The sequence below is a fragment of the Podarcis gaigeae genome (assembly GCF_964106915.1).
Source record: "Podarcis gaigeae genome assembly, chromosome: Z".
In the NCBI taxonomy this organism is placed as follows: domain Eukaryota; kingdom Metazoa; phylum Chordata; class Lepidosauria; order Squamata; family Lacertidae; genus Podarcis; species Podarcis gaigeae.
This window is the reverse complement of record NC_139691.1, coordinates 40,599,333-40,622,224: the sequence shown is the minus strand read 5'-3', so window position 1 is coordinate 40,622,224 and position 22,892 is coordinate 40,599,333. Positions and strand designations below refer to the sequence as shown.

Sequence of the window (22,892 nt, the reverse complement as noted above, 5' to 3'; positions counted from 1 at the left end):
ACTGTCTGCATATTGGAGGTGGAGGGATAAGGTCATGTTCCTCCCACAATCGTGGTATGAAATAGCTGCTCAGGCCATGATAATATTTCAGGTACCATATGATAACAATAAAATATTGACGAACCCACCTGCAGCACCCATGCTAATTGGTGCTGTCTGGGTGGATTATAGACAACAGACGGTCAAATCCCATCTCTCAGCGCTTCTGTGAGCTAAAACAGTCCAGAGGGTGTGTTTTTTACTGCACTAGCTGTTTTGAGGCATGCTGCAAATGGAAAAGAGGAAATTCCTGGCATTCCAGCTGCAGCGCTGGGATTTGTTTGTGCACCAGCATGAATGAAATGTGTAGCTTGCTGTGGGACAATTCTTGCTTTTAACCTGTTGCTACAAGACAATTGCACTACCTTACCCAGGCTCTATTGGCAAATGGAGTATGCAGGAATCAAAGTTTCGGATGCTGACATCACTACTGGATTGACTTGGCTTTAATTTTATTTCTCCCAGGGAGGACGGCTGCTCCTTGTTTTTCTTCTTCTTGGAGAAAAAGTTCATAAAAGTCTGAAACCTTGATCTCTTCTTCTCTGCACAAAGAAAATTTTAAAAGTGTCACGTCAAAGCAGTTGGCATGAAGGGGGGAAACCTCTCTGGCGTTATAATGACTGTGAGAAAATGGAAGACAATAGTATGTCCAACTAATGGCTGCCTGCTGTATTGTATTTTATTAAAGGTAAAGTTCCAGTCGTGATCGACTCTGGGGTTGCGGCGCTCATCTTGTTTTATTGGCTGAGGGAGCCAGTGTACAGCTTCCGGGTCATGTGGCCAGCATGACTAAGCCGCTTCTGGTTAACCAGAGCAGTGCATGAAAACGCTGTTTACCTTACCGCCGGAGCAGTACCTATTTATCTACTTGCACTTTGATGTGCTTTCGAACTGCTAGGTTGGCAGGAGCAGGGACCAAGCAATGGGAGCTCACCCCGTCGCAGGGGTTCGAACCGCCGACCTTCTGATCGGCAAGTCCTAGGCTCTGTGAATTAACCCACAGTGCCACCCGCGTCCATTGTAATTTATTACTTCATTCTTATTATACTGCATTGGTTTAAAATATTGTTTGTTTATAAACGGCACTTTTGTAAGAAATATAGCAAGGCAGCGTACAGCTTAAAGACCCACCACTGTAATACCCACAGCAATTAAAACAGGTGTTGGGAAACTTTGGCACTCCAGATGTAGCTGAGCTACAGTACCGCTTTCCTGGCCACTAGCAATGTTTGGTGGTGCTGATGAGAGCTGTAGTTTATTCACTTTGATTTTATTTGTTTGATTGCTGTTAGCAGCCCTGGAGGAAATAATAATAATGTGATGGAAAAGCCATTTATAGCCTCCACTCCGGCTGAAGATTTCAAGAACAATACACAAGAATATGCTAAAATATCACATATTAACAATGCATGAAACTAGTTCAGCTGCTTCCTTAATTAGCAGTGGTGGCTTTTTGAAGGCTCATGGCCTGCTAGATAGCAAATGTTTCAATTTTTTTTCAATCGGCAGCAAATATGGATCTGTCTGATTTTGGAGGAAACTTATGCTCCTTCACATGCCTGGAAAACATTGGGCTGTTCCTCTAACAATTAACCCATACATTTGTTAAATGTGTAGATTATTACACATAATTCCATGCCGCCGCCCCCATTCTTTCCCTCTAAGATGAGAAATTTTTCCCAGCTGCATTGCACTATCTTGGATGCATGAGATGACCAGAACCTGGCTTGACACATATTCTATTATTTGACTAAACAGGGGCACCCGACATTTTAAAAATCCTCACAGCTGGTGGGCTCCTTCGAAAACAAAAGCATCACTTCAATGGGAATTCATCTCCTCCCCCCCCCCCCCCGCCAGCTAATCATTTTGTCAGCAATGTTTTCTCTCCGCCTCGTGCCAGCATGCATGGCAGGGGCAAGATAGTGCTACCATCAGCTGCAGAGTGGCTTGCACAGTAACTGCTTTGTGGAGTGAACAATGACTCCAGGCTGCTACCTGCCCTCTCTCTCTGCCTTGCTCTGTGGGAGAGAGATGTCAGCCACAGCCAACATACTTAGCATGACTTAAGCCACGTAGTTTGATGCACATAGTGATTAGGCATCTTGATCTAAGAGACAGGGAAACTGGCAAAGCAGTAGACTTTGCAGGATCCTCTTTTGTTCATCACCAAACATGTTTGTGTTTTGGAGTTGCCAGGAATTCACAGTTAAAGGCTTCCATAAACAGTGTAACATCAGGATATCTTAAGGACAACCATACACAGTCCATAGTTTGGTGTGTGCTGTGCATGCCAGAAAGCAAAACACAGATGGTGGCACCTAGACCAGTGTTTCCCAACCTTGTGCCTCCAGATGTTTTTGGCCTACAACTCCCATCATCCCTGACCACTGGTCTTGCTAGCTAGGGATGATGGGAGTTGTAGGCCAAAAACATCTGGAGGCACAAGGTTGGGAAACACTGACCTAGACTATAGGGACAACTTCTGAGGGAGGCTCATTTGCAGCCTGCCCCAAAGGATTTTAGACAGGAAATTTTAGACCCTACTACTAGGGATGGAAGGATCTGTCAATTTCAGGTGTTGTTGTTTTATTTCAGTTCTCTCGGTTTCAGCTCCCCCCCCCCCCCGTCTTAAATCCAGTTCCCAACACTTATGCAGCAATCTGCAATTTTTTAAAGTTCTAGTGAAAGTTTACTAGCATTTTAGTGTGAATCCCTCCTAAGAAACGTATCTTCATATGCGGTTTTGACTAATATAAGCATTTCTGCAAGAAACTTCTCCTAATTAATACAATGCATTTGAGAATTTGCTTTCCATGCACACTTTCCCCATATACTCACATTTATTTATTTATTTATTTATTTATTTATTTAAAAAAAGGCTGGTTGATATGGGGCACTGCAGCACAACATTTGGATAAGCGTGAATTCTGAACAATGGCTGCTTTTCAGTTCTCATATAGTTTTGGAAAGTGCGAATTTGAGAAGATACACCTTTCACTGGAAACTGAATCAAATTGCTCCCCCATCCCTAGCTGCTACTTTGAAAAACATTTTTGGACAGCAGTCAGCCAGCCATTGTTCCATGCTGCCATTCAGGCCTCTGTTGCTGTTCATGAGGGCCATTCTAGAACAGCCTTCCCCAACAGAGTGGCATCCATGTCTGTTTTTGGACTACAACTCTCATCAGCACCAGCCATCATGGCCAATAGTCAAATGTGATAGGAGTGGTAGCCCAAAATTGCCTAGAGGACCACAGTTCAGTAAGGCTACTCCAGGAGGGGGGGGGGAGAAAGTAGACCCTTGCCAGAGTTTCAGCTTACATGAGAGAAAGTGGTGAGGAGTTTGGGAGTGGTGACTCAGCTGCTGGCCAGTTATCATCAGCTTATTGGGGGTTAGTTCAGACTGACAGTTGCCAACCCATAGATCAGGACATCTTCAAAGCAGCCATCAAAAGTGCAATATATTTACTTACTTGAACATTCTTCCTCTGTCTCTTCAACCTCACATGGCTCTATCTCATACACTCCAGTCGCCATGACAGTCTCTCTGAAATTTCCAATGATAAAACGAAAGATTACTTTAGATGTGAACACACTCTGAAGTACTCATGATAGACTGGGATATAGTTTCACGCCCAGCAAAGAAGGAAAACATTGTCTCTGATGCAGTCCTACAGAACCACTCTGTGCATACCAAACCGGGGGGGGGGGGGTTGGGTTATTTCACAGATATGTTTGCACAGGAGCTAAACGGTCTTTCCCTCACTTTTCAATAACACCCCATTCTCCAGCCAAAAACAACAAACAGCCTTGCTTCTCAAGAGGACATGTACCACTTTTCAGGAAGTTGGGATCAACGTTTGCATTAAGAGGGGGAAGAAACAGTAAATGCTTAGAATGTTTAATTTTTTTCCTTTCCCGTGGGCAAAAGAATCTCACAGATCAGACTCTACAGCTTTTTTTTAGACTTAAAAAACCCCCACCTCTGTGCCAAGGGGTTAAAGGATCTACATAACGGAGAATATGAGCTATCACTCAATAAATGGAAATACAGCAGCAACAGCAGAAAACAGCAGATGTGAAGACAGAGCATGAGAATCAACAATATGCAGATAAGAAGCCAGGTCATTTAGAAATAAATTTAAAAGAAACAGGACTGTGTCTAACCCCCTTCAGAGCAGGGACTAAAATAGGAACTTATCCTTGCTGTCCACATCTGATTTGGCTGCATATTTAGAAGTATTTGTTTTCCCATTGTTGTGACACATATTCTGTTTCTGTACAAAAATTTATTGGTCTGTGACTGTATAATAAACAATTCTTCTTCTTCAAAGTGGAGAGTTTTCTGGCTAACCTAACTACTGGGTTCATTAAAGGACTAGGCTCAAGTCCCAACAGATGATAGCAGTGGAAACTGGGGGCAGATCTGATCCAATGGCGCGGGGGAATGAAAAGATAGATAAAGCCACAGAGCTCCCTCATGTAACTATCTTTCTAAACTGATGTGCTTTATTATAGGGTCCCTCAGTTCGGGGCTGCAAAAATCCCAGTTCTGCAGTGCAACCACCGGACTGCCCTTCCATCATGCCCACATACCAGAGAAGTCAGAAGGGTTGCAGACTTGCTTAGCTTGCAAAACACTCTCCTCCGCAACCCACCATCTGCTTCCTTTCTTGCATTTCTATGCAGTTGACGGCAGAGGTCCAGACAGGCTTCAGCCCTGATAACAAGGTTCAGTGCTGCATCGTGGGCAGCCCCTGCCTTTTCCTCATTCTCCTGAATCCTGCCTGGTATCGCTGGCGAGCTAGCAAGTGTGTTGTGGATCCTAATTTTATTCCAGGAATGGAGAATCTTTAAATGCTTTGGGCATGCTCATGTAAGGAGGTAAAGGGGGGGGGAGGGTGTGCCTTCTTTTAAGATGGTACCTAGCAGTTACAGTTTTTGAGTTGCAGCCAACTAAGTTTTAATTGAAATTAATGGGCCTAAGTCGTGCCCGTCAATAGGTCTACAGTAAGGAGGACAAACACTTGATACAACCCTTTATATAAGTATTGTATTAAAAATAATGAACTTTTTTGAAATGTGCTGACTGATAATCCAGTTAATCTTTTAATCAGTTAAAAGAAGGTTTTAGAATCAATTAATATAACCAATTAATCAATTACAGGTTGCAAATCATGTATACACTTTCAAGCATATATTTACAATCAAAGGGCCAGAAAGTTGCTTGAAAACTTTTATGTATGTAAAGAGGACAGCTGAAGAAGTTCAATTCTGCACTTATTCTGACATCCTAGACAGGAGTCAGAGATTCTGTCCCCCCAGATATTGCTGGACTCCAAACCCCATCAACCGTGGCCATTGGCCATTTTAGCTGGGGCTGATGGGAGTTGTAGTCCAAAAAATCTGGTGGCACACAGCTTCCCCAGTGCTCCCTCCATTCCACGTTCTCATGACTAACTAAAGAATACACACATTCCAAGCTATAGGTCACATTCTGGGCTGAGGTAGGTGTAAGATGCCAAGCTCTCTCTTAAGTATCACAAATAAAATAAGATAGTAATAGCATTAAGAAAGTCGAGTTTAGCAGCCAAGTGACATTCAATATTAATGAAAGCATTCTGTTAGGATCATTACAAGGTCATGTTGGCTTTTTTGCAAATATCAATGGACATCACAAGCTCTCTAGGTGCACCACAAAGGCCCATACAATTCCTATAAAAAGGAATTTGATTAAATACAATTACATATTAATGTATTAGGAGGAGGAGGAGGAGTAATAGTAGTAAGTACATCTGTATGGAGAAGTGTGTGTGTGTGTGTGTGTGTGTGTGTGTGTGTGTGTGTGTGTGATTTTCCCGCCATTCACATTGAACAGGCTTTACTGCAGTGCCTTTTATTGCTGGAGAGAGTTGTGTGTGTGTGTTCATGCGCAAGTAAAACAAAATCTAATAGAAAACAGCTGGTTTCGTGGGTTTCCCCCTTTAAGAAAACGTAACAGGAGGAAATGCTTTTCATACAATTACACAGGCTTAGCTGGGGAAGCCAAAGGGAATGAAAAACAAGGCAAGTCTCTTTGGTGAAAGAAACTAAAATAAATGGTTTGCTACGTAGCAGTCAGGCCAAGGGAACAAACGCCTCTTTGAGCCACAGGTCTTGAATTTCATGCTGCCTCGATTTCTCCCCACCTATATGGCACCGCCTCTGTAATAGAAATCACCCGACACAGGCATTCAAGGCAAGCCAAATGTCATAAATGAATACACATCCTAAAGAGACGCAGTTGGGCTCCTGTCACTTGGTCACTCTGAACTTCTGGTGAATTCACACAATCTGGGCACCGTAGGTAACCCAGAATGCTCAATGTGGCTGGGGATGAAGGAGCATCTCCACTAGCTATTCCACATGCACAGGGGCATCTCCCAGTCAGAAGAAACCTGTTCTGTCTCCAGAAGGAATCCAGTGTCTGGGCAGGGAGGAGAAAGAAGGCCTATTGCCCTATACCTTCCCTGCTGCAGCACATCCATCCTCCGAACTAGGGTTGGTGAGCCTGTAGTTGTCCAAATGTTCCTGAACTACAACTTCCAACATCCCTGACCAATCACCATGCTGACTGTGGTAGAGGCGCATTGGGAGTCCACAGACACTTGGAATGCTGCAGGATCACCATTGCTGCTCTAGGTCAAGCACAGGTGAGAAGCTAGATGAAAACCACACTCCACACACTACGTGTCAGCACACTGATGTATGCTATCAGCCGCACACACCTATGACCAGCTCTGATGTGTGGGCTGAGGACACCTTTAGTTCCCTTGTCTCAGGAGTTAGGGAAACTCAGGCACAGGGGGAGCAAATGCAACTCTATCCAGCCCTCCCCAAGCTACACCCCTCACTGGCCTGCCCTCAAATGTGTCTTTCCCTGACTGGAATGTGTCCTGGAAGTCTGATTATGCCAAGCAGGAGATAACCAGAGCATGCACCACTCTGGCAAGACAGTGCACAGGCAGGTAAGGTCTCAGCCATTGTACCAGGTGGAACAGGTAGGCAGAATTGACCTGCGCCTCCATGGACAGCTATGAGTCCAAAATGACCCTCAGGCTACGCTCCTGGTCCTTCAGGGGCACAGCTACCCCATTCAGGACTCCCCATCCCCTGTCCCCCAGAAACAGTACTTCTGTCTTGTCAGGATTCAACCTCAAATCTGTTAACTGCCATCCATCCTCCAACTGCCTCCAGACACTCACACAGGACCTTCACTGCCTTCACCGGTTCTGATTTAAAGGAGAGGTAGAGCTGAGTATAATGGTAAACACCCAGCCCAAACCCCCGGATGATCTCTCCAGCAGTTTCATATAAATGTTTAAATTCCCTCCCCTTTTTTCATACAGCAAGGTTGGTCAACAACAACAATGGCTTTTTAAATAAAAAAATGCACAGGCCTTTAGATTTGGTAGGATACCATGTGTGATTTTCCTCTGGCTGCAGCTGTGTTTGGATTTAGTTGAGGTTTGTTGTATTAAGATGTGGTTGTTTTTTAAAGGATGGCTACTTCAATTATAAACCAGTGGCTATGTCTATAACAGCCTCTACAGTGGTGCCTCGCAAGACGAAATTAATTCGTTCCGCAAGTTTTTTCGTCTTGCAAGTTTTTCGTCTTGCGAACCACGGTTTCCCATAGGAATGCATTGAAAATCAATCAATGCGTTCCTATGGAAACCGCCTTCAGGCCAGGTCCGGGGACAGTCTGTCCCCGGACCTCTTCTGAAGGCTGGGTGGGGGACAAGGGCTTTTTTTCGAACCGCCAGCCTTCAGAAGGCTGTTCTGAAGGCTGGCGGTGGGAAGAAAAGCCCTTCTCCCCACCTCCCGCACCGCAAGCTCCGGGGACAGGAGGGCTTTGCTATCGACCGCCAGCATTTTAAAAGCCCCCGGGACAGCGGATTTTAAAATGCTGGCGGGCGGCAGCGAAGCCTCCGCTGTCCCGGGCGATCTTAAAATGCTGGCGGGTGGCAGCGAAGCGTTCGCTGCCAACCCCCAGCATTTTAAAAGTCCCTGGGACAGTGGAGACTTCTCTGCCGTTTCTCCACTATCCCGACGGCTTTTGAAGGCAGGCAGGGGGGGAGCAAAGACTTTTGCCCTCCGCCGGCCTTCAGAAGAGGTCCTGGACCTCTTCTGAAGGCCGGCGGGGGGCGAAAGTCTTTGCTGCCCCCCGCCTGCCTTCCCGGGACAGCGGAGACTTCTCCACTGTCCCGGGCGATCTTAAAATGCTGGCGGGCGGCAGCGAAGGGTTCACTGCCCCCCGCCAGCATTTTAAGATCGCCCCGGGACAGCGGAGAAGTCTCCGCTGTCCCGGGGGCTTTTAAAATGCTGGGGGACGGCAGCGAAGGTTTCGCTGCCCCCCGCCAGCATTTTAAGATCGCCCCGGGAAGCGGAGAAGTCTCCGCTTTCCCGGGAAGGCAGGCGGGGGGGGAGCAAAGACATTTCCCCCCCCCCGCCGGCCTTCCGCCCCCCCACCCAAAATCCTAGAGAGCCGTAGCTAGTCAGTACAGACAATACTAAGGTAGAGGGACCAGTGCTCTGACTCTGTATAAGGTAATTATCTATGTTCCTGGGGCTTTATTGCCCTGTTGGTTCAGGAACTTACCTGAGACACTCCACCCACCCATTGCTCCCCTGTACAAAAGCCACATTGGAGTTTCTTTCTTTAAAAAAAGAAAGAAAAGAAACTGAAAATCAGCATAGTTCTGCCCCCTCTCCCAACAGCTTTTCTCTCCCACCTCTACCCATTACAAGGAAGTTATGGTATTGTATTTCTGGTGTTAGGTCAGAGCTTAAGTCTAAAAATGCTTGGTGTTTTTTCTTTTCTTTTCAAAATACCAGGAAAGACTCCGAGGTTCTAAGAAAAAGAGTCAATTATGCATCAATTGGTAGGTTAAAAAACAACAACAACCACCAGCTCCAATGGGGAACAGGAGGCAGTTTAGACAAAATTGAATTCCCCTTCCATCCCTTGCTGGCAGACTTGATTCCAAGTGTATTCAATGCAGATGTTTCATGGTCAGGGAATTCCAATATGGAAGGGTACACTTTTGGCATGCATTCCTGGAGGGACACTTGCCATAAACATTTAATCTCCAAGCCAAAACAAAAACTAATTTCCCCCACCCCTGGGAAAAAAAAACCCCAGCTCCCCATCCTTGAGCCTCTAGATTGTAAATGAAAGGCAGGCATTGTGGTTTCAGTTCTTGCATTGCCAACAAGCTCTCTTCAGTCAACTTACCAGGGGTTGGGGGGCTGGAATCCAGTTGCAAAGTAAGTTGCACACATATTCATGGGAGAGGGAGGCATTTAGTGCCTGCTTATGCGTTGCTTTTAATAGTCACTCCTTACCCCGGGAGGATGCATTGGAAGATGCCTCAAGCCAACTTTCCTCAACCTGGTAATCACCACATGTTTTTTGACCTCAATACCCATCTGCCCCAGCTAGCACTGCCAATGGTCAGGAACAATGAGAGTTGTCATTCAGCGACATCTGGAAAGCCCCAGGTTAAGGAAGGCCATACTGAGCTATAACCACTGGTCCACAACAGTAGCCCAGTGTGATCTACTCTGATTGGTAGTGGCTCGCCAAGTGAAGGCTTTGCTGAGATCTGCTACCCAAACCAGGTAACTGGGGATGTCAGGAATTGAACAGGAGAGCTTCCACATCAAGCCAATGGGCCACACCTCCTTTCCCCCGTGTTTGCTTAGACCATCCGAAGACAGTACAGTGGTACCTTGGTTCTCAAACTTAATGTGTTCTGGTAAGGTAAAGGTAAAGGGACCCCTGACCATTAGGTCCAGTCGTGACCAACTCTGGGGTTGCGGCGCTCATCTCGCTTTATTGGCCGAGGGAGCCAGCGTACAGCTTCCAGGTCATGTGGCCAGCATGACTAAGCCACTTCTGGCAAACCAGAGCAGCGCATGGAAACGCCGTTTACCTTCCCGCCGGAGCGGTACCTATTTATCTACTTGCACTTTGACGTGCTTTTGAACTGCTAGGTTGGCAGGAGCAGGGACCGAGCAACAGGAGCTCACCCCATCACGGAGATTCGAACCGCCGACCTTCTGATCGGCAAGTCCTATGCTCTGTGGTTTAACCCACAGTGCCACCTGCGTCCCATCCATTCTGGTAGTCCGTTCCAAAAACAAAGCGTTCCAAAACCAAGGCGCACTTTCCCATGGAAAGTAATGCAAAACAGATTAATCCATTCCAGACTTTTAAAAACAACCCGTAAAACAGCAATTTAACATGAATTTTACTATCTAACGAGACCACTGATCCATAAAATAAAAACAATAATCAATATACTGTACTATAAAATAAATAAGACAGTATTGTAGATGATAAAAATGAACAGAAAAAGTCTCAAAAACAAAAAACGCAAAATAAATAGCAAAAACAAAAGGACCAAATTTATTCCATTCCGGAAGTCTGTTTGACTTCTGAAATGTTTGAAAACCAAGGCACAGCTTCTGATTGGTGCAGGAGACCCCCACCACCCCAAAGAGCAGACAACCGTATCAGATGTTTGGCTTCCGAAAAACATTTGAATACCGAACATTTCCGGGTTTTCAGCTTTTGGGAACCAAGGTACGACCGTGTTGCCTGCCTTTCTGGTCTGGAAAAAAATTACTGTGTTCTGCAGGATAACACAGGACAGTAATACTGTATTTACTTACTTACTTATTTACTTTAAATGTTTTGATATCACTACTGATTTTTTAAAAATAAAATAAAATACAGTCCCATAGAATTAAAACCGTATTAAAAAGTTAGAACCAGATATCAGCTGTTACGGAGAGACCTATTCTTAATTGCCAGCATAAGCCTGAGTGAATAGAAAAGTTTTCAGCGGCATTTGAAATCTGGCACAGAAGGCGCCCAATGAATCTCTATTGGCAGAGAGATTTGACAAAAATGGGCCCATGACACTAAAGGCTCAGTTTTTTGTTATTGTCAAATGAGCCTCACCAGCTTGGGGAATGACCAACAACACTCTTGCCATTGATCTCAGTGATTGAACTGGGATTATACTTACTTATTTATTTATTATCCACCCTTTGCACCCAAAGTCCCAGGGCAGGTTACAAAATTAAAACACATCATTCAAAAAAGTAGCTTAAAACAACATACATTCATAAAAATAAGGTGGGTCCTATGAATTTACACCTCAAGTATCAAAAGCTAGGATACAGAGATTTGTCTTCAGCATCCTGCAGAAGCTGTATAATGAAGGTGTCAGATGTGGAGGAACATTCCACAGAGAATGCCCACCAACCTGTCACCACAAGGTTGGTAGTCCAGCTCCCATCCACCCCCCTGACCCAGACATACAACGTCCATGACCTACCTTAGGAACACAGACAAGCAGCAGAGGACTGTGTTAGGGGAACATCCACAAGGAGAAATTTACAAAAATAAGAAATGGGCGTGACTCACACTCCAGCTCTCACCTGGGACAAAAAAACTCCACATTCCCTTCTGCCTCACACCTGGGAAGGGCCACAGTTCTGTGCACTCCAGGAATATGAAACCACTTCCACTAGCCCAGACCACAATCAGCCTCTCACCCAAGAAATGACCTACAGGTGTGTTTCCCAAACTTGGGTCTCCAGCTGTTTGGGGACTACAAATGCCATCAGTCCTAGCTAGCAGGTCCAGTAGCCATGGATGATGAGAACTGTAGTACAAAAAGAGCAGGAGACCTAAGTTTGGGAAACCCTGGTCTAGAGGAAAACATAAACCTTCCAGAGAAAAGGACGCCACACACGAAACCATGCCCAATGAAACAATAAAGTGGGTGGCCCAAAGAGGCAACTCCTTTTCAGGTGGGCTGATTTGGGGAGAGTCCTGAACAGCTGCAGTTAATCAAACTAACGGTCTGTGGGCTCAGTAGGGTCTAGCCCTATTATTATTATTAATAATAATAATAATAATAATAATAATAATAATTTTATTTATACCCCGCCCTCTCCAGCCAAGGCCGGGCTCAGGGCGGCTAACAAGCACTAATAAAAACAAGTTGAATGAATACAACTTAAAAACAAGATTAAAATACAACAATTAAAATATTGAAACATTAAAATATTAAAATGTAGCCTCATCGCAGGAGGAGAAAGGGAAAGAAAAAAGAAAGAGAGGGAGGGAGGGAGGGAATCAAATTGGCTCCAAGCCAAAGGCCAGGCAGAACAACTCTGTCTTACAGGCCCTGCGGAAAGAAATCAGATCCTGCAGGGCCCTGGTCTCATGAGGCAGAGCGTTCCACTAGGCTGGAGCCAGTGCTGAAAAGGCCCTGGCTCTGATTGAAGATAATCTAACTTCCTTTGGGCCCGGGACCACTAGGGTGTTGCTATTTATGGACCTTGAGGCTCTCCGTGGGGGATACCAGGAGAGGAGGTCCCGTAGGTACGAGGGTCCTAGGCCGTGAAGGGCTTTAAACCTTAAATCTGACCCTATACTCCACCGGAAACCAGTGCAGCTGGAAAAGCACTGGGTGAATATGCTTCCATGGCAGAGACCCCGTGAGGAGCCTCGCTGCAGCATTCTGCACCCGCTGGAGTTTCTGGGACAGCTTCAAGGGCAGCCCCGCGTAGAGCGAATTACAGTAGTCAAGCCTGGAGATGACCGTCGCATGGATCACTGTGGCCAGGTCGGGGCGGGAAAGGTAAGGGACCAACTGCTTGATGCGGCGAAGTTGGAAAAATGTCGCCTTGGCTGTTGCTGTAACCTACGCCTCCATGGAAAGGGAGGCGTCAAGGATTACACCCAAAGTCTTAACGGAAGGCAATGGCACTAATTGGGCCCCTGCAAGAGAAGGGAGTTGGTCCCTCATCCCCATGCCATCCCGACCCTATTGAAAATAAACTCCAACCTTTTTTGGAAATGTTACAAGAACCTGGAACGATAATTCGTATGTGTTGGGGTTGCAAGGAAATAAAGAAGTTTTGGGGAATAATACATGAGGAACTTAAGAAAATGCTTAAAAAACTTCGCTAAAAAATCCTGAAGCTTATCTGTTAAAGTTGGTGGCCAAAGACATACAACATATGAAAAAAACAATTTTTTTATATGCAAGAACAGCTGCCAGCGTAGTGATTGCCACTAAATGGAAATCTCAGGACACACTAACAAAAGAAGAGCAGATTTGCAAATTAAGTGTGTATATAGAATTGGCAAAAATTAACTTCAGTTATAAGATGCCAATCAAATCAAAAGTTAAGAATGGAGTAGAAGTATTTCGAAGATTATATGTCAAAATATTGTTCTAAAATCGACATGCTAATAGGCTTAGAATAAAAAATATAAGCAATAACAAAATCAATAAAGAAAGAAGGAAAAATCAGAATTTAACAAAGATAATTTATTATAGAATGCAAAGAAAAAAGGTAGAAAGGAATATAAAGAGTCGAATTGCTGTGGAGGGGAATAGAGGGTGGGTGGTGGCTTTTATAATTAACTGTATAATTAAGTAGCTGTTGTAATTTAGATATTATATTTTATATGAGAGAATCATTGGGAATTTTGGTTATTATGTATATATGTTAAGTTTCAATAAAGATCTTTGAACATGAAAAAGAAAAAGAAAATAAACTCCCACCGACAAAAGACTCTCACGGGCAGCTGCTTTTTACAAGGTAGATAGGTGGCCTGATGTTAACCAGTTCTTCTTCTTATTATTATTTTTATTATTATTATTATTACAAACTTTACTGAAATGTTTTGAAACAATTACCAAGCATAAAGTGTTGTCTTCTAGAACATGTGCAGATGTTAAGCCTTACATGCAGTTGTGCACATGGCATCAAAACAGACGGAAAACAGATTAAGCTCACACCCACAGGGTATACTATCTAGAGCACTAAGATAATTTCTCCATACTGGCTGGTCTGAGATGTAAGGGGGAGTTACTGCACTATTGTTAATAAAGCATATATTTGAGTTCCATTGCCTCTCCCCACGCTTCTTCTTCCAGCCAGCTGCCTTCTCTCCCTCTTTCCTTCCTTCTGCTGCAGGATATCTGTTTATGTTTTGTACCGTATTAATGTAACATTCTTATAAGTTAGCTCTGTATGTGTGTAATATTTGTCACTTAAGTGGTCTGTTCTTGCCTAAGGTTTTCTGCACATTGCACAGAGAGAGAGAGTGTGTGTTCTAGAAATGGTGTAAAGAAATAAACAAAGTAAGTATCAATAGTCTGATCACCACATTGTGCACCATCTGGACCTCCCGAATGAGGCCCAAGGGCAGCCCCACATATACAGTGCATTGCAGCAATCTAGCCTTGAGGTTCCCAATCCATAAACTCCAATATAATAATGATCACCTCCATATTTAATAACTGATGCAACAAAAATTATGTGACTGGATTTCCCTGACCATACTGCGGTCTATGAAGGTCTTCTTATGTTCTCACTTTTTACTAGCAATAGGACAGCGCTGCCGGTTTGAGTTAAGGGGAAAAGGATTGAGGCACAGGAGAGGAGAACTAAATATAATTTACAGCACATTTTTAGGGGTGTCCAATCTCAAGTCTGCCCAAAGGTTTGCATGCCAAATATTTTGTGTAGCTTCTGACATGCTAGAATATAATAAGAAGCTGTGGTTCTATATTTTGACATAAAATCTTCGAAATACTTCCACTCCATTCTTAACTTTTGATTTGATTGATATCTTATAATTGAAGTTAATTTTGCCCATTCTATATACTCACTTAATTTACAAATCCACTCTTCCTTTGTTGGCGTGTCCTGGGATTTCCATTTAGTGGCAATCACTACCCTGGCAGCTGTTATTGCATATAAAAATATATTTTTTTTTCATATGTACTATGTCTTTGCCAACCAACCCTAACAGATAAGCTTCGTGATTTTTTTATCAAGGTTTTTTAAAGCATTTTCTTAAGTTCCTCCTGGATTATTCCCCAAACCTTTTTATTTCCTTGCAACCCCAACCCATATGAATTATTATTCCAGGTTCTTTGTTACATTTCCAACAAAGGTTGGATTTTAATTTATAAATTTTGGCGAGTTTAACTGGTGTTAAATACCACCTGTAAAACATTTTAACAAAATTTTCCTTATCATATAGCAGGCGGTAAAGCGAATATCCTCACGCCAGAGTTTCTCCCACTGTTCTAAATATAAAGTGTGGTCGATATCTTGTGCCCATTTGACTATTGTTTCTTTTACCTCTTCATCCATCAAATCATAGTCCAATAACAGAGTGTAAATTTTCGATAATAATTTCCTATTGTTTTGTAATGTAATGGTGCTAAATAGCGATTGTTCAAAATATTGTTCTAAAAATGACATGCTAATAGGCTTAGAATAAAAAATGTAAGCAATAACAAAACCAATAAAGAAAAGGAAAAATCAGAATTTAACAAAAATAATTTATTATAGAATGCAAGGGGGGAAAGGTAGAAAGAAATATAAAGAAGTTGAATTGCTGTGGAGGGAAGTAGAGGATGAGTGCTGCATTTTATAATTAAGTGCATAATTATGCAGCTGTTGTAATTTAGATATTATATTTTATGTGAGGGAATCATTGGGAATTTTGGTTATTATGTATATAAGTTAAGTTTCAATAAAGATTGTTTTTGGGTGGAAGAACCCCCCCCAAAAGAAGAAGAATCTGTGGTTCTAGAACCAACTTGCCAAATATCCTATTTTAGCAGTGGTCAGCAAGAAGTCTATGGAAAGCACACAAGCAGGACCTGAGTGCAATAGAACTCTCCCCTCACCATGGTTTTCAGAACTTGGTACTGTACTTTAGTCTCTGCCACTGGAGGCAGAACATAGTCCTCAGGGTTAGCAGTCATTGATAACCTACTTCTCTAAGAAACAGCAAATCTTGAGAATCAAAATTACACCACTTTTGCAAACAACACGGATTTAATTTGCACTCTAAGCTCCAGAAAGGCAGACGATATGGGGAAAGAAAAGAGAGAGAGAAAGAAATAAGTACAGCAGAGTTTTTTGTTGGCATAGGCAAAGTTCAGAGTTATACAGCACCCCTTGCCATGCAGAAGGAAGATGTTCTGTGAAATGAGTACAATACAACCCTAAAGAGTGTGAGAGAGTGTGTGTCCATGCACACACACACTACAACACCAGAGTGGTCAAATTAAAAGTTTCATCTTACCTATTTCGGCATTCTGATTGAGATCTCACAGACCAGCGACCACACCTAGGGATGCGGGAGGGGCGCAGATATTCAGTTTGGATTGCAATTTAATGTGAATCAGATTCACACTTACCAAAACAATACACAAACCAATTTTTTAAATCTTTATTATTATTATTATTAATTATTATTATTATTATTAAAATAATTTTCTTATTTGTACCCCACCCATCTGACTGGCTTGCCCCGGCCACTCTGGGCAGCTTCCAACAGATATAAAAGCCCAATAAAACATCAAACATAAAAACCTCCTGTACAGGGCTGTCTTCAGGGGTCTTCCAAAAGTTGTATAGTTATTTACAACACAACTATCCTTTAAATTTTTCATTTCTCTGAATTTTGTGATGCAGTTTTCCAACAAACAAACAAAAACCCAATTTGTGCAATAATGTGTATATTAGGGAAAGTGTGCATACAAAAGCATATATTAATGATAACGCACACACAAATGCATTTATGTTAGGGGAAATTGCTTTGCAAGGATGTGTTACATTAGGGAAAACTGCATACAAAAACGTATATATTAAAAGCAATGCTCGTGAAAACGCTGGCAAATTTTCATGAGGACTACTGAAGTGGAAATGCGACAAACTGAATTTAATATGGGGAAAATGATAAAGTATGGGAAACTGAAACTGGCAGATTCACCCATTCCTAATTACAACTAGGTTTCCCAGGTGACAACCAAGAGATGGGCTGCATTCAGATGCCATAATAAACCATATTTATTGCCATGGTTTAGAGCAGTGATGGCGAACCTTTTAGAAACCAAGTGCCCAAACTGCAACCCAAAACCCACTTATCGCAAAGTGCCAACACGGCAATTTAACCTGTGCCTCTCATTTTTTCTGTGTGTTCCACGTTTCTTCTTTATGACTGCTGCTGTAATAAATAATGCTTTCTAAAAGTTATTGCATTACATTCTTCATTAAATTATCTTTCCATTGATATATAATTTTATAGTATAATTCAGTGCTTTTTTTCTAAAAGAAAAAATGTTTAGGGGTACTGTCATTTTGACTCAAGAAAATTGCCACCGGGGGGAAATAAATACAGTTCAAATTGGGGAAAATAAATACAGTAAATTTCTTTGCCCATTAAATTCACAAAATGTTTGGGGGTATGCATTCCCCTGTGTCACCACAGGAAAAAAAGCACTGGTATTACTCCAAAACAAAGTGGTGTTATGAACCATCAAACCTCGGAAATACATTTTTTCCAGAACGTTCCACAATTTTGGCCACTATTGTACACTGGAGGGCTGTACTAAGAGCCACCATCTCCCAATTTTTAATATGAGATAGTAATGATTGTCTGCGTGCGCACATACAAATAAATATTTAAAAAAATAAAATAAACCCAGACAGATGTGCGGGGTATAAATAATATATATTATTATTATATTTTGCCATTTCTTTGGCTGCCGTTTGATCGCAGCCTCCACGGAATGGATTTCTCTGTTGGCTTCCACGGGAAAGCACAGCAAACTTGTAAACCCAGCAGACCCGTCTTAGGTTGCCGTCTTTATATGCTTAAAGACTTGGGAGTTAAGCCCTGCTGAACTCAGGGTGGCTTAGGTAAAGGTAAAGGTACCCCTGCCCGTACGGGCCAGTCTTGACAGACTCTGGGGTTGTGCGCCCATCTCACTCAAGAGGCCAGGGGCCAGCGCTGTCCGGAGACACTTCCGGGTCACATGGCCAGCGTGACATTGCTGCTCTGGCGAGCCAGAGCCGCACACGGAAACGCCGTTTACCTTCCCGCTGGTAAGCGGTCCCTATTTATCTACTTGCACCCGGAGGTGCTTTCGAACTGCTAGGTTGGCAGGCGCTGGGACCGAGCAGCGGGAGCGCACCCCGCCGCAGGGATTCGAACCGCCGACCTTTCGATCGGCAAGTCCTAGGCGCTGAGGCTTTAACCCACAGCGCCACCTGCGTCCCAGGGTGGCTTACTCCCAAGTAAAGATGTAAAATTTCTGGAAATTTTGAAGCCATGGGGGGGGGGAAAGGTTTTTGCCCTGTGTTTTCCCGGGGGGGAAATGGAAAAATGGAAAAAATTGAAAAAAACGTTCAGGGTGGAGTAGTTTTACAAATTGCGTGAAACAGAGTGTAGATAAAAGTATTATGCTTGCAATAAAACGGGTAGCCACCCCCTTTCCCTCAAAAGCAACAAAAAAAGCAAGAAATCATAAATATAAAAAATAATCAGATTTGCCCCTTAGAACCAACAGCACATAAAGTTAAGGTCCGCCTCAATATTTAAGCTCCATAGAAAGTCTACCCTTTGAGCAATGCTTTTTAAAAAAAACAACAACAAAAAAAACAGAAGACACAACATATACATGTGGTTCATTCTATCTCATTTTCTGAACTACAGTGGTAAAGGTAAAGGTAAAGGTACCCCTGCCCGTACGGGCCAGTCTTGACAGACTCTGGGGTTGTGCGCCCATCTCACTCAAGAGGCCAGGAGCCAGCGCTGTCCGGAGACACTTCCGGGTCACGTGGCCAGCGTGACATCGCTGCTCTGGCAAGCCAGAGCCGCACACGGAAACGCCGTTTACCTTCCCGCTGGTAAGCGGTCCCTATTTATCTACTTGCACCCGGAGGTGCTTTCAAACTGCTAGGTTGGCAGGCGCTGGGACCGAGCAGCGGGAGCGCACCCCGCCGCAGGGATTCGAACCGCTGACCTTTCGATCGGCAAGTCCTAGGCGCTGAGGCTTTAACCCACAGCGCCACCTGCGTCCCCTAACTACAGTGGTGCCTCGGGTTAAATACTAAATTCGTTCCGGAGGTCCGTTCTTAACCTGAAACTGTTCTTAACCTGAAGCACCACTTTTTTAGCTAATGGGGCCTCCCGCTGCTGCCGCACCGCCAGAGCACGATTTCTGTTCTCATCCTGAAGCAAAGTTCTTAACCTGAGGTACTATTTCTGGGTTTGCAGAGTCTGTAACCTGAAGCATATGTAACCCGAGGTACCACTGTAATGCTATCATTTTCCATTTCTTCTTGCTCTTGCTCTTTCTTATTTTTCTCATGGAGTTTTTAAAAACTGCTTTGGGGAAAAACGTGGGTGGGGTGGGGTGGATACCTGTTTCCCCCTCCCCAATTTTACCAATTTCCCCCCCAGGCCTTTCCATCTCTACTTGAGGACAGTCGGGGCAAATTTTCTGCATGCCAGGCCCAGAAGTAACCAACATCCAGTTACTGAATAGTATGTTGCACTAAGGCTCAAACTCTGTTTGAATGGAAAAGGAGTGTGTGTGTGTGTGTGTGTGTGTGTGTGTGTGTGTTTAATTGAATTTGTTATTATATATTATACATCGCATGATGGTAAGAGAGCTTTCTAAAGAGTTTACAGAACTATACAACAGAATATTAAAATGATTGATAAAACAGTTAAAAGCAGGTATTTAAGAGTATTCAAAAGATGATTAAAGTCAGCAGTGGTTAAAAGGAAGTACCGTAAATCGCATGCAGCTTCTACGTGTCCAGGTGGGCTGGCCCTGACCAAAATGTTTTGGGCAGTTGCCAGAAAAGGTACAGTGAGAGCACCTGCCTGGTGTCAATCGGCAGGCAGCTCCAAAGTGGGGGTGCTGGAAGGCCTGGAAAGAAACCGGGAAAATTGGGGGGGGGGGACCAGGCACAAAACCCTGGTTTCTCTCCTCCCCCCAATTTTCCTGGTTGTTGTTTTTTTCTTCCAGGCCTTCCCATCTCTATTCCCAAGTAGGAAAAACAGACTGGTGGGAGGCCCAGGCGCATTAAAAGTCAATGCCTGCTCAGCCCCTCGCTCACTTGCCAGGCCCTGGTGCCACACGCTTTGGACAGCATGCAAGAGCCCTCCTCTCCTCCTCCCCCACTCCCAGCTAGGAAGCTACTGCCCTGGGGCAACAGCGCGTGTGCCCACAGAGAGGGCTCTGAATGCCCTCTCTGGCACACATGCCATAGATTTGCCACCACTGGTTTGGAGTGACCAGAAGGTGTCTAGGTGAGCCTTGCATGTCCCCTTCTTTCATTATCCTCCTTTAGCACACCTGAAAAGGAAGACACCAGAAGCTTTCATTACCATTTCTGATCAGCTGCAATTTAGTGTTGCATACAGTTTGTCAAAACTGTAGTTCACCTTAAGCATGCACACTGTCTTGCCCCTGTGATTGAGGTGGCTGGGGCCATGTGACATCAGCACATTGTGTGTGCACACTGAGGGGCATGCGCACATGACATAAGTGTGTCCCACAGCATGCTCGCACCACATGCACACACTGTGGGGCAAGTCACTTGCATGCGCCACAGGGTTTGCTGATGTGTTGTGTGCACACCCCACAGCTTGCACATGTGACACCCTGTGGCATGTGCACATGACCACCAGGGAATTTTGAGGGGGCCCGGGCCCCTCCTTGAAATTTTTTGGGGGTCTCTGCCACCCCAGTGGCGCAACTAACCTTAACTATGGTTTGCTGAAAAAAGCCGGCTTCATAACCCATGGTTTGAAAGGAGTGAAGGTTTGCTAACCTCTCACAGCTGTGCAGGCCAACCACCTGTCTATCAAACTCTCTTCCACAGTGCTTCCCATGTACCCAACAGCCAACTGGAGTTGGACACTTGGGCACCACAGCAAAAGGCACTTTGCAGGCCCTCTGCTCAGCAATGCACCATGTATAGGACTGGTAAAGCTGTTTTCTGTAGAACATAAAGCGACTCCTGCTGGGTCACACCAAAACTCCATGTATCCTATTCTCATAGATGTCCATGGGAAATCCTCAAGGCAGACATGGATGCAACAGCACTCTCCAAACTTGCAATTCCCAGAAGCTGGTACACCTCTTCTGATACTACACTGGAAGTAGTACACATTTTTAAATGACTAATTTCAGTGATTGACAAGTACATATTAAAATTAATGGACCATAACTTAATAAAAAAGAAGAAGAAGAACACAGACATAACCCTGCTTTGTTCCATTCTTCTTCCCTATTGCAATTTGCAGCATGGATTCCAGCCACAGAGCAATTAATCAAAACAAACAAGAACCTATTTATTTTAAAACTGCAAAGATGTTGCTTTATAATATCGCACTCATTTTTAAATTTTAAAAAAACCTTCATTTTTTCTGCAAGTGGAACACTCTCATCTTCAATTCCATTTAGTGTTTTAAATCCAACTAGTTTCCAAGAACTTGACACACTGACATATTTTCCTGCTTTCAACTTCACAAACAACTTAGCACACCTGAAAGCATCTTCTCTAACTAATAATGCACATTTAAAAAACACTATAGAAACAATAAAAGCACATACACTTTCATACTGGAAATCCCACTTTGCATTGTTAAAAACGTCTACTCAGAAGTAAGTTCACTTCTATTCAATGAGGCTTACTTCCAGGTAACTTAATAGGATTGCAGTGATTCAGTTCATATTTATGCAGAAGCATCTCCCACTATCTCACACCACCCCAAGGTACATTTGCAACCTTAATTACCATTATCCATTTCTATATCAAAAGTTACACTTTCAGGAAAGCCAGGTAATTCATTTGGTGCTTCATCCTTTGCATGTGAAAAAAGAATGGTCTTTCTTAAACACCTAAGACCTGGACATTTACATAGAGCAAATTTTTTTTTAAAAAAACCAACAGATTCTGCCTGCAGGCTTACAACCTAAAACAACTGATAAGCGGTCCCTGTTCTTGCATACAATATCATACAATGATTAAAGGAAGAAAAAGAAGTGTTTGCAAAAGTCTCCAAGCTGCAAAAGAAATATGGGGGAAGGAGGTGGGAAGCGAAGAATAATTAAAGTCACTTACCTTTTAAAGTTCAGACAGCTGTAGAACGCAGCCATGGTATCTCATACACAGTCAGTGTGAGTGTATATTTAATAACTCCTCACGTGCATATAACGATGATTCCTTCTAGCAGAACTAAGCACTTAGCATCCGGCTTTCCCTCACACCAACTCGAAAGCCAGCGTGCCTATAGATTACTAGCCAGATAAAGTTCCTGATCTGAGGCCCACGAGCTCTGTTTAACAGGATTCAAAGAAGGTTGTGCTTGTTCCATACATGGGTAAGAATTGTTAACTCTCCCCTCTCCTGTCTCTGTCTCTCTCAAACTCTACAAAACCACAGCATCTCGAGCCCTAAATACCATCTGTTTGTCTCTCCGCCTCTTTTTCTCCCCCCCCCCCCTGCCCATGGCTAATAAGGGACTCTGCCGACTATTAAAGAAGAACACACACTTGAAACACGCCGTACGAAAAAGGATGGGGCAAACTAGCAAGCTGCAATCCTGTTAAGAAAAAGGAGCGTTTGTTCGCAGAGGGTCCCAAATTCTATCCCAAGCAAATCCAGGAAGGGGCAGGAAAAGCTCCTGGCTGCAGCCCTGGAGAACCACTGCCTGCCAGGGCAAACCCTTAGCTAAATGGACCAACAGCCCTGACTCAGTGCAAGGCAGGTTTCTATATGGCAAAAAATGGGGAGCCTGTGGCACCGCCCCCCCATGCTGGACTGCAGCATTAGCCAGCAGAACCAATGATCAGGGATAATGGGCATAGCTGTCAACTTTTCCCTTTTCTTGCGAGGAATCCTATTCGGAATAAGGGAATTTCCCTTAAAAAATGGGAAGCGTTGACA

General features: G+C 43.8%; 1 protein-coding gene across 4 annotated transcripts in view; it reads right to left on the bottom strand.

Moving 5' to 3' along the window:
* The window catches only part of LOC310836898 (uncharacterized protein), a 41,379-nt gene extending 19,045 nt beyond the window's left edge, over window positions 1-22,334 (bottom strand). For 2 of the 4 annotated variants that reach the window (XM_083722766.1, XM_083722768.1), the window contains exons 1-4: window positions 22,068-22,334; window positions 16,226-16,269; window positions 3,515-3,598; window positions 410-581 (exon numbers count right to left, since the gene is read on the bottom strand). In XM_083722766.1, coding sequence (XP_083578892.1) covers window positions 410-581; window positions 3,515-3,598; window positions 16,226-16,269; window positions 22,068-22,102 — 335 coding nt within the window. In that variant the 5' untranslated portion in view covers window positions 22,103-22,334. Of the gene's footprint in view, window positions 1-409; window positions 582-3,514; window positions 3,599-11,418; window positions 11,914-16,224; window positions 16,270-22,067 lie in introns of those variants that run through there. The other 2 variants (XM_083722767.1, XM_083722769.1) reach the window with 2 other exon arrangements.
* Between the last annotated feature and the right edge of the window lie 558 nt (window positions 22,335-22,892).